At 40.3% G+C, this 12,654-nt stretch overlaps 2 protein-coding genes across 5 annotated transcripts in view; one reads left to right on the plus strand and one right to left on the minus strand.

The window, feature by feature from the left end:
• kcc (solute carrier family 12 member kcc) overlaps positions 1–12,654 on the minus strand; it is a 468,256-nt gene that overhangs the window by 217,330 nt on the left and 238,272 nt on the right. The window lies entirely within an intron of this gene.
• On the plus strand, positions 361–2,421 carry LOC114242824 (trypsin, alkaline B). Its single transcript, XM_028174104.2, has 4 exons — positions 361–456; positions 854–1,022; positions 1,316–1,562; positions 2,064–2,421. The coding sequence occupies exons 1-4, from the start codon at positions 408–410 to the stop codon at positions 2,352–2,354; spliced, it is 756 nt and encodes a 251-aa protein (XP_028029905.2). The 5' UTR covers positions 361–407; the 3' UTR covers positions 2,355–2,421.

The following is a 12,654-nucleotide window of genomic DNA, read 5'->3' on the forward strand; positions in this document are numbered from 1 at the left end:
GAGTCAAACAACTTATCTTTTTCCCAGTGCCACAAGCATTAATCGTTTAAAATACAACTAGCACTTGATCTTGTGTCTCAAAGTCAACGGTTTAGTAACCATTTAACACCAGTGTGCTTAGTGCGAGTTTGTTAACTTCTCGTTCGCGTAAAAGTTAACCCAAATTTGTATGAAGTAGGAAAAGCGCCCCTAGCAGCAAACGCAGCACTTCCTTTTTTCCAGTTCAAGTACGTTCAGCCGTTACGCAATAAATATTAATAATCAAATTTTAATTAATAACAATCATTAATAATTAGTTTTCGGAACAAACGTTATCGTTCCCAGATAATTTTAATGCCTGATATAGCATAGCTGTTCAAGATGTATAAATAGTTAAGTTAAAAAAGTAAATACCATTATTAGAAGAAATGCGTCAGTCTATAGCTTTTGTGTTTTTAGTTCTTGGTTGGGCGAATGGTATGTAATAAAATACAGTTCTTTTTTTAAATTATCTCCAAACTATGACTGATTTCCGTGTGAACAAAAACTGTATAGTATTTAAACAGTCTTAATTTTTTAAATAAACATAATAATCTCGATGCGAAACCGTTAGAGTACTTTCAGAAAAAAATGTTAACAGTAAATACCAGATTTGCGTGAAAGACGATATGTGAAAGAGGGGAGTGAGCTAAGAAATGGTATATGATAGAGGAGTATGGAAGGAGAAAACATGTTGCGCCAAGCCCAGGTGACTGAAAGAAGGGCAGGATAATGATGAATGATGATGATGATTATGAGCAAATACCGGATTTAGGTATTGAGGTTTTTTCTTTATGAACTTTTATTTAAAAAAAAAACTTTTAAATATTTACAGCTGTACCAACCAATCAGCAGCGAATTACTGGCGGCTCGGTTGTGACCATCGACCGGTATCCCGAACTTGCTGCCACGCTAATTACCAGTGACGGCGTCCAGTGGGTTCAAGGATGCGGCAGTTCTATCCTCAACAACAGAGCTGTCCTAACTGCAGCTCACTGTTTATTGTAAGTGTAACTTGCCTATTTCTGCCGTGAAGCAGTAATGCGTTTCGGTTTGAAGGGTGGGGCAGCCGTTGTAACTATACCTGAGACCTTAGAACTTATATCTCAAGGAGGGTGGTGCATTTAAGTTGCAGATGTCTATGGGCTTCAGTAACCATTTAACACCAGGTGGGCTGTGAGCTCGTCCACCCATCTAAGCAATAAAATAAAAAAAGTGAAATCATAATAATGTGAACCTATTTCAGTGCTTCAATAAAACAAATTTCTATTGTATGGTTTGTTTATGATTTTTTCAGCGGTGTGATGCGTGTTAGAGTTGGTTCATCATTCGGCAACAGTGGCGGCAGGGTCCATCAAGTGAGCCGATACATTACGCACCCTAATTACGTGGCTGTGACCTTCGAGAGTGACCTTGCTATCTTACATGTTTCAAGTCAAATCGTTTACGTCAACAACGCCGTGAGACCAGCCAGGATTGCTGGCCCCAATTACAATGTTGCAGACAACCAGGTCGTTTGGGCCACTGGATGGGGATCCATGTGGGTTAGTTATGGATTTCACTTGAATTTTTTCATTTTGGCTCTAAGTGGACAGATGAACTAATGGCGCACCTGGTATAACGTGGTCAGGAGGACTCAAATACAGCGTAACGTTCAATTGTTGTCATCAACAATGTTACATGACGTCGAAATCTCAATTATGTAATTTGTAACCACTGTCCTGTGTTCAACTCGGTACACGTTGTTACATCGTGGCAGAAATAGTAGTACCTACCCGTTAAAGGTCAAAATAAAGGCAATTGAGCTTGAGAAAAAAAAAACAGCTTAGTAAATATTTAATTAAAAACCTTGCAACGATAGTTTTGGTTTTATTCATGTAGCTCTACTAAGCAATGGAAGATTTGTGACAAATATATGAACTGCATTAACGATATTTTGAAGCCAAATTTGCTGGTATAGAAAGAAGTTCGGAACAACAACAATCTTCCCTTTGTTGACATCTCCCTCCTAAGTTGATTTTGCACAAGTGACAATTTTGTTTCAGCTCGGTAGTGGTCATTCAGAACAACTTCGCCACGTCCAACTTTATACTGTAAACCAGAACCTGTGCAGAACTCGTCACACTAGCGTCCCTATCACTGCCAACATGTTGTGTGTTGGTAGACTCGGAGTTGGTGGATTCGGACAGTGCGGTGGTGACTCCGGTAGTCCTCTGTTCCACAACGGGGTTGTGGTTGGTGTATGTTCCTTCGGTGTAGGATGTGGCCACGACCATTTCCCCACCGTCAATGTTCGTGTTTCACGTTTCACGTCGTGGATTCAGAATAACGCATGAATGTAGTTTTATTATCATTATCATTATATATATTTTTTACTTTGCAAGTTAAGACCATATTTTTTTAATAAAGTAAAAAAAAATATTAATATTTTTGTGCGTTCTTTTTAATACATAGTTTCATTTTCTTTAGACAAATCATTATAATTATAAATTATAAAATTATAATTATAACGGCCGTCTGGTGTAGTGGTAAGTGACATGGTCACTACACAAGGGGGTCGCGGGTTCGAATCCCGCCAAGGGAAGATATTTGTATGATAAATATAAATGTCTTTTCCAGGGTTATGGATGTATATTAAATATGTGTATGTGTATAATAAAAAATCTTACATTTATTTCCGTTATTTGGTACCTGTAACACAAGTTCTTTACGAACTTACCACGGGACCAGTTAACGTGGCGTGATTGTTAGTAAATATTTATTTATTTATTTATTATATTCAGAATTTTTAGAGAATATTTACAACCAAAATGACCCCAGCTACAGAACACAATCAGTATATCTATATAAATAAATAAATAAGCACTATAAATCTATATAATAAAATGACTGTCAGTGATTTTAATTAAATTTAACTTTTTTTATTAAATTTAATTTATTTAATTAAATTGTCGTGGTTATTTTCATTTTTTGTCTGTATTTTTTTATTTATTTCATAGATGGGTGGACGAGGTCACAGCCCACTTGGTGTTAAGTGGTTACCGGAGCCCATAGACATCTACAACGTTAATGCCGTCTGCCGTCCACCCGTCCCATCTTAAGATATGAGTTCTAAGGTCTCTGTATAGTTACAACGGCTGCCCCAGCCATGCGTGGCTGCACCTACCCATGCGGACTCACAAGTGGTCCTACCACCCGTAACTACGCAAATTATAATTTTGCGGGTTTGATTATTAGTACACGGTGTTATTCCTCCACCGTGGAAGTCAATCGTGAACATTTGTTAAGTACGTATTTCATTAGAAAATAAGTACCCGCCTGGGGTCCGAACAACGGTGCATCGCTCGAATCAACATGAATGCACCGGAGGAATTATCCTTTAGGTCACGACGACTTCTAAAAATTTTGTTGTTGATTATATCTATTGAAAACATACTATGTATATTTTAATGAAGTTTTACTGGGTGCGGGCCGCGTAGGTTACTCGCATATACCATAAAGGGACGGGGCATGTTTTACAAAGTCGGTACTTAAAATTTATAATTTTTAATCCGTTAATATTTATGAACTCCGAAAATGAATGCCTCAAATGAATAAAAAACTAAAGTCAGTCATCAGTGACCACGAAAACTGTAAATAAAGTATTCGAATCGTGGAAAATAATCTGATGACAAGAAAAACAGGGGACTGAATCGATAGATTACTTTTAATTAAAATAAATCTAAAGCACTATTAACATCTGAGGGAGTGCATATAGAGTCCCTTCTTTATTTCGCCTGGTCGTGTTTTATGTATATACACCACAGTTGGAACAATATAAATTTTATTGTTGTAGCGGCATAAAGTAATTACATTAAATTAGTTATTTAACACATTATAAATTATTTTTATGTTTTTCATATTTGGCGGTAAAAAAGGTAATGCGTCACAGACTATATCCTTTTTTCCACATCTCGTGCGTTCCGGCTTACGCATAATAAAACGCCACACCACCCCCCTACGGAGAAGGAGAATCCGCAGAAAAAGAGAAAAATTCTCATAGGTCGAAAGGTTTGGAGAAGTGGACTCTGCGACCTGACCGGGTGGTATATTGAGGTGTATGTGTAGGAGTAGCAGTTAGAGGTGCCGAAGGCACGAGTGGACATGAAGGGACATTAGTAGCATCCGGTTGCGCTGGTTGAGGCACAGAAACCCGCGGTGCTGGTGCTGGAACGAGATCTACTAAAGAATGCTCGACGAAAGCTGGCTTAATTCTGTCGACACTGACCGTCATCTGTTTCCCTTTTACATCAATCGACCACGTTTTTCCGTCCTCGGCTCTAGATATAACTCTATGAGGACCAGAGTAAGGTGGTTGCATTGAACGTCTAACCGAATCCTCCCTGAGCATGACATGAGAGGCAGTGGAAAGATTTTTAAATATGAAAGGTGATGGTTTAGTGTGTGAGGAACATGGAGTGGGACGCAATTTAGACATACGCTGTCTTAACTTTACGACAAAATCCGTCGGGTCCTCGAAGCCAGAAAGACCGGGAGGTACTAACAGTTCCCCTGGAAGCGTTAATGTTTCTCCGTAAAGCAATTCCGCTACTGTTGCTTGTAGATCTTCTTTAAAAGCCGAACGCATTCCTAATAAGACCAAAGGTAATGCATTCAACCACGAATCATCATAACACATCAGAGAGGCCTTTAATTGTCTATGCATGCGCTCCACGAGCCCATTGGCACAAGGGTGGTAACTAGTAGTGCGTATACGTTTAGTACCACATAAATTAGTAAGGCGTCTGAAAAGGTCCGACTCGAACTGTCGTCCCTGGTCGGTAGTGATGACAGCAGGTACTCCGAATCGAGCAATCCAACCGGCTACAAAGGTGCTCGCCACTTCTTCTGCTGTTATTCCGTGCATAGGCCAAACTTCGGGCCATCGAGTGTAGCGATCCACAGCAGTCAGGCAGTATTGGAAGTCAGAACAAGATGGAAGAGGGCCTATGATGTCAATATGGACATGCTTCAGTCGAGACGTAGGACTGGAGAAATGTCCAAGTGGAGATTTTATATGCCGCGTCACCTTACTTCGCTGACAAGCAACGCAGGTTTGGCACCAATAACGGCAATCTTTGGCAATGCCAGGCCACACGAAACGGTCTGAGATCAATCGAATGGTTGATCTAGTACCAGGATGGCTAAGATTATGTAGCTGAGCAAAAATCTTCTTTCGCATAGGTTCCGATACAAATGGGCGTGGTCGCCCTGTTGACATGTCGCAGACCAAAACAGTGTTTGTGCCAGGAACTACGACGTTCTCTAGTTTTAGAGAAGAATTCGCATCGTTACGATACTTTTTCAATTCGTCGTCAAGTTTTTGGCAAGCGGAGAGAGCAGAATGGTCAGTTTCAAAACTAACAGCTTCGATGCGGGACATGGCGTCCGCCACCGTATTGTCCTCCCCTTTTATATGGACAATGTCCGTGGTAAACTGCGAAATAAAAGACAGTTGATTTAACTGTACCGGAGGAAGCCTTTCGCGACGTTGCGAGAACGCATAAACTAATGGCTTATGGTCCGTATAAATCGTTACGTGCTGTGCGGCTAGGAAGTGTCGATAATGTTGCACACTCTCATATACCGCAAGAAGTTCTCGGTAGTATGCTGGCCACTGGTACTGTCGGGGATTCAGCTTTTTACTAAAGAAACCCAGGGGTTGCCAAGCATCACCGACTTTCTGCTGAAGGCAGGCACCAACGTGAGAACTGGAAGCGTCGGTGAAAAGCCCTAGTTCAGCGTTAGGCAAAGGGTGTGCCAACAGAGCTGCAGATGACAAGCTATCTTTACAGGCATTAAAGCATTCTTCGAGCTGAGGTGTCCAAGTGATCGGTGTGAGACCTTTACCTCCAGTGGCCACAATCGCGTTGACTAGCGGTGCTTGTAACTTGGCCGCATTGCGCAGAAATCGGCGATAATAATTAACCATCCCAATGAAACGACGGAGTCCTTGTACAGTCTGTGGTAGAGGAAAATCTTTTAGAGCTTGAATGCGCTCTGATGGTGGTTGTGTTCCGTCGGCGGATATTCTGTTTCCGAGAAAAGTAACCTCAGAAGCACCAAACACGCATTTTGCTGGATTAATAACGATTCCGTAATCTTCAAATCGCTTGAAAAGAGTACGAAGGTGTGCAGCATGTTGAAGAGCATCACGGGAATACACTAATATGTCGTCAACGTACGCAAAGCAAAAATCGAGACCTTGGACAACTTCGTCTATAAATCTTTGAAACGTTTGGCCTGCGTTGCGCAGACCAAAAGTCATGTAATTAAATTCGTAGAGTCCGAAGGGTGTTATGATGGCGGTTTTACAGATATCCTCAGGCGCAACAGGAATTTGCTGATATGCCTTAACGAGGTCGATTGTACTAAATATACTACACCCAGATATGTTATGGCCAACGTCACCGATATGGCGAACTGAGTACCTGTCAGGTATGGTACGTGAATTCAACGCACGATAATCGCCGCAGGGTCGCCAGGTGCCGTCGCGCTTAGGGACCATATGAAGTGGAGAAGACCACGAACTTTTCGAAGGTCTGGCTGTCCCGCACTGTACCATATCATCAAAAACCTTTTTGGCCTCTTGAAGTTTTTGAGGTGCCAGACGGACGACAAGAGACTGGGGCGCCCTCAGTGGTTAGAATATAATGAACTGTGTTATGCTTCGGCTCACGAATAAGTCCTAGTGGCTTCGTAATGGACGAAAATTCCGCAAGAAGTGCACTAAATTGGGATGACGGAGCGCAGACAACTTTGACGCTGGTCTGGTCTAAAACAGCGACGGCAGCAACGCATGACAACCCGGTAATGCTATCGACGAGTCTCTTACTGGCACAATCTGGCAACAACCGATAGTGCGCCAGAAAATCGGAGCCGATGATGGCGGTGTTGACGTCAGCGATAATAAATCGCCATTGAAATGTGCGGCGTAGCCCCAAATTAAGCGCCATTTCTATGTAACCAAAAGTTTGTATCTCACTACCATTGGCAGCCGCTATCGTATAGTTTGAACGTACCGGCTTATTTGCTAACCACTGGTATGGGTAACAGGAGAGGTCGAAGCCTGTGTCTATTAAAAAACGGCGCTTGGTTGCGCTTTCGGTGACAAATAATCGGCGACTCTCCTTTAAGCAGTCAGACGTCGCCATCATTGACTGCTTTTGTCGTTTTCCGAAGGTGGCGGCGGCGTCCAGGTACATGGTTGAATATACTTAACAGCTTTAGTATTAAATTTCCTATGGTAAAAGCACATTTGAAGCTTACCAGGCGTTTGTGAGTGTCGTCGCTGGTTTGAGAAATCCCGGGTCCTATTTCTACCGCGCTCTGCAGTAAGCACAGCAAGCTGACGCGTGACCTCATCCAGACGCCGTGTGATATCTTCTAACGAAGGGGGTGAGACGGCAGACGTGCTTGCTGAGAAAACAGCAGATGAATGAGGTGCGACTATACCAGGCGAAACTTCCAAAATTTTGTCCGCTAGCTCAGCGACTTTGTCCAGCGAGAGTTCTGATTGGGCGGCCAAATTTGCTTGGAGATGTTGTGGGAGGCAACGCATCCATAGCTGGCGAAGCAAATTTTCATCAGTGAGGGTTTTTCCTGCCAATGATCTAAGATAACGTAAAAACTGCGAAGGACGGCGGTCACCCAACTCAACATCACTGACAAGTTGCTTAACACGTTGCTCCTCAGACGTGGACAACCTACGGATCAACTCGGATTTGAGGCGACCATATTTGTCCTCAGGTGGTGGTTGGAGAATAATATCCTCTACCTCCCCAATAACTCGGGTATCTAACTGAGCAATCACGTAGTTAAATTTAGTTAGGTCAGCGGAGATGCCTGAAATCGAGAACTGTGCCTCTACCTGAGCAAACCAAATTGCAGGCCGATCAGGCCAGAAGGGAGGAAGTTTTATGGCTACTCTGCATACGGAGGTAGGTTGAAGAAATAATGGGTCTGTGGGGGGTGGGTCCGTTTTATCGATGCCTTGCATTTTAAGTTTTTGTAATTCAGCCTTTAGGATGGCATTTTGTTGTTGTAACAGTGTATTTTCTTCTCTTACTAATTGTTCGTTTGCCTCCATTACGTTTACAATTGTAAAAAAAAAAAAAAAACTAAGCACTTATACAATGTAACAACTTAAAAAATAATAATAATAAGTAAAGAGGAAATTGAAAATTAATGATTATAGTAAAAGATGGCAAAATACTGACAATAACAGACACAGTAAAACAATGAAATAAAATTATAGTAAACAAGAAAATAGAAATTAGTCAAATACAGATGTGATGTTAGCACCGACTTACATTTCCTGACTATTGACTTTAAAACATTTATGTAGATAAGACCTAAAACTGTAATTATTTTGCCTCGTAAAAACAAATATTTCCTTACTACTAATCGTACAATAATACCTTAATATTATTATTCACTACAATGTTATACAATGAATTGGCGGAGCAATGAAGGCCTATTGTTACAAAAGGAACCTTTAAATTAAATTAACATTTTGTTTTTCTTGTTTTTTTATGTCGACAAAGACAAAGCTGTTATATATGCAATTATGTAACAAAATTAAAGTTACAGTATAGGCGGAGAATATGAAGAAGTATTAAGATTAAAATAAAATAAAAAATATAAAACACTTCACTGAGTTAATCAGAAAACACAAAATGTTGTGGAATGCCGCACCAGGTGTTTAACCGCTTGTACTTGATCACTCTGCTGTGCGCGGCGATGCTGCGCCAAGTGTATATGGTTCGTAGACGATCTTGCCTGAATGCTGTGCCAGGTGTATATAGTTTGTACTCGACCTTGTCTGGATGCTGCGCCAGGTGTATATGGTTTCTACTCGATCTCTATTTGTAACGATCGATCACGTCGGGGTCACCAATGAGGGAGTGCATATAGAGTCCCTTCTTTATTTCGCCTGGTCGTGTTTTATGTAATTAACACCACAGTTGGAACAATATAAATTTTATTGTTGTAGCGGCATAAAGTAATTACATTAAATTAGTTATTTAACACATTATAAATTATTTTTATGTTTTTCATATTTGGCGGTAAAAAGGTATCGCGTCACAGACTATATCCTTTTTTCCACATCTCGTGCGTTCCGGCTTACGCATAATAAAACGCCACACATCTTTGTTGTTAACTTACAGGAAATAGACAAAAAATTGATTTGATCATTATATACACTTATATGATAAAAATTATACGATTAGAAGTTAATGACTTTTTTTTTATGATGATTATCGGCAATAATTTGGTATTTCCTTTTTTACAGTAAACTAGGATTAGTCCTAAATCTCAAATCAAATCAGATTACATAGTATGTATCGATTTTATGAAGTTCTACAAATCAGAGAATCGATATAATTACGATATACTGAATTGTTTTATTTATTCATAGTTTTCTTATCGTCGAAGTGGGCCATTTAATACAGGATAGTTCCTCCTACTCCTTGCTTTGTGTTCCTCAGAGTTGAGGGTCGTGATCATCACGGAGCACTTTTGTTTGGACCATGTTCCTCCATTCATTCCTGTTCTCTGCGCAGTGAATAGCGACATTGACGCTGGAGTCCAATATCATCTTAATCGGATAGGACCAGCGCATGGGACTACGACTCCTACGCCTCTTTCCATACACTTTGCCAGTAATGAGTAGTTTTTACAGATTGTCACCCTTTTTCCTCGCAACGTGACCGAAAAACTAGAAAATTTTACGTAATTCTTCCAGGATTTATGCTTTGGTCCGATGTGCCCTCCAGAAAACCCACAGCATCTTCCTCCAGCACCACATCTCAAACGCGTCAACGCGATTTCGATCAGCCTTTCTTAGAGTCCATATCTTCACCCCATATAAGAAGATAGAAAACACCAGACTTGTCACAAGCTTACGCTTGGTTTTTATGGAGATGTTTCTATCGGACCAGATGCTATCGAGCTGAGACATGGCACTTTTTGCTGTCCCTATACGTCTTCGTATCTCAGGCTCGTAAAATCCACTATTCGCAATCACGGAGCCCAGGTATATGAATCTTTCCGTTGTTTTCCAGATGCAGTGACACCGTGTTTGCCTATGCACTATATTACCATCACTTTTGTTTTGGATCGGCCAAGGCAAGGCCAAGGTCGAGGCTTATGTTTTCAAGCTTATTCATGTGAGCAACTATTTCGCTTTCATTGGCCGCGAGAAGAGTGGTGTCGGATCTGCGTATCGGAGGTTGGTCAATTTTACCACACCTATAGTAGCTGCACCATCTCAGTCTTCAGAAGTCCATTTCATTATATACTCTAAAAAGATATTAAAAAGGACTGGAGATAGAATGCTGCCTTGCCTTGCGCCTTTCTTAAATTTAAAGGGGGCAGAGAGTGTTTCTTCCACTCTGATGACAAGTAGGACAAGATGTTGCGGTGCTCATAAATCCCTCGGTATTTTCCCAGATGGTCCCATTTGACGCAATCAAAGGCTGTACTGTAGTTAATAAAACATATGACCATCGGGGTGGCGAACTCATATGATTTTAACTGGTAGTAGGACCTCTTGTGAGTGCGCACGGATAGGTACCACCGTCCTATCTATTTCTGCCGTGAAGCAGTAATTCGTTTCGGTTTGAAGGGTGGGGCAGACGTTGTGACTATACTGAGACCTTAGAACTCATATCTCAAGGTAGGTGATGGCATTTACGTTATATGTTGTCAATGGGATCCAGTAACCACTTAACACCAGGTGGGCTGTGAGCTCGTCCGGCCATAAAAAAACTCTGGATATGCTGCCTGATATTGAGGATTAGTTCACATATTCCTTCCTTCCCTTTAACGGCACCAGCTTGCTTCTGGGGAATTTGCCAATCTAGAAAGTGGCACAAGCGCGTCTTGATTATGTACAGTAGAACTTTGCTGCAATGGGAGAAAAGGGCTAGCGTGCGATAATTGTCGCACTTCCTAGTTGATAGAGCTCCTTTCCCTATTTTAAGAATCAGCAATATGATCGATTCAGTCCAGTCATTAGGCCACTCGCCATGTTGCCATACGTAATTACAGATGCTATGCACTGTATTCACATCCTTATCTCCCAGCGATTTGATTATTTCTGCCGTGATATGATTCAATCCTGGAGCTTTATTACTCTTTTGTTGAGATATGGCTTCTATTACTTCTGATCGTATTGTTGAAGGTTCTAAGGCTATGTCATCCCAGACTGTGGGTTGTGCAATGTTACATCACTACCCCTACGTCATTATAGCGTTGACTAGACTATTTTTGTTCATTAGTTCAATTGCCCGTCACGGGTCCACGTCCAAAGCCTTCATCAAAAGAAAAACAAACGTACCACATTTCGACTCCAAGCTAGTACCTTCCCCTGTGTTATGTATTCATAAGGCATGACATTGTCAATGTATTCCCTATGCTGAACTTAAATATACTTTTTAGATTGCCTTATGCATGGGAACCCGTAGTAACAGTTCAATGCCAGAATTATGTTACTATTTACAGGTGCTTAGTAAATTTGTTGGTCAGTTTAATAATTTAAAAGGTTATTAGATGTACTTATAAAATAGGCCATAATCTGGTCTCCCGCTTACTTAATATGCGACGATAACAACATATTCTACTGTGGCCAGTTTTGGTCTGAGGTGACCACGGTGAGGTAACGTAAGCCTATTGCCACTTAGAGATATTTCGTATACCGGAGTTCATTCATGGCTGGTATCTGATTCCAGCTGTACAAATACCTTACTTAAATAGTTCTATCGAACAAAGTCAAACCAACAGCAGTGTGGTTAAGATAAGAATAGAAGTAGAGACGACCATGTTGCTATTGAATTATCAGTAACGTCTCTGTAAAAAATATTACTTCACACATGTTTTTTTTTAAAACAAATTGTCTTATTGTAATTCAAACAAGTTTTCACTAATATTAATGGAAAGTTACTAACAAACATCTTTCATAAAAATGTCTGTATTTTGACGGCACAATGCGGATACTGAAAGATTACGATTTTATGTGTAAACATTATATAAAATAAGCCCAGTCATAATGATTTTAAATACTGGCGCCTAGGTTTAAATTTATCATTTTTATGTTGGCTCGAAGCTTATGGCATCTACAGCAGATTTATTGAGCAAAAACTTATGCGAGAGTGTCTGTTTATAAAGGTGTCTAAAATATTATGGTTCCAAGTGTGATTTAATAGGACATAATATATTTTTTATATTATTTTTATGTATATAATATAATGTTTATGTTTATGTATATAATTTAAAAAAAAGCAATATCACATTAATGTATATAGTTGAATAGATACCGTTGAAGTTTTAGGGTACAATGATTAGCTATTGTGAATAAACCAGGGAAGTTTTTGATCTTCGATCTTGATATCATTGGACGGTTAATAGACACTAACACGGTCGGTACACTAACCGTCTGAATTTTGTTATTCGTAACACACTATGCAACTTTATCTTGTAAAGGCTATTAGCGTGATTCTGGGTTTGACTGGTATCCTGCGACCTATCGTAAGAACTACAGAATGATATTTGTTCCAATATTAATGAAAACCGGCACTTGGCTTGATGATGTTA

The sequence above is a fragment of the Bombyx mandarina genome, chromosome 05 (genome assembly GCF_030267445.1).
Source record: "Bombyx mandarina strain Sakado chromosome 05, ASM3026744v2".
Lineage (NCBI taxonomy): Eukaryota > Metazoa > Arthropoda > Insecta > Lepidoptera > Bombycidae > Bombyx > Bombyx mandarina.

Bases quoted from the DNA above. Each gene is read 5' to 3' on its own strand.
- LOC114242824 (XM_028174104.2), top strand. From the start codon at position 408: ATGCGTCAGTCTATAGCTTTTGTGTTTTTAGTTCTTGGTTGGGCGAAT. The intron at 457-853 runs GTATGTAATAAA...AAATATTTACAG, and splicing joins AGTTCTTGGTTGGGCGAATG to CTGTACCAACCAATCAGCAG. The intron at 1,563-2,063 runs GTTAGTTATGGA...ATTTTGTTTCAG, and splicing joins CTGGATGGGGATCCATGTGG to CTCGGTAGTGGTCATTCAGA.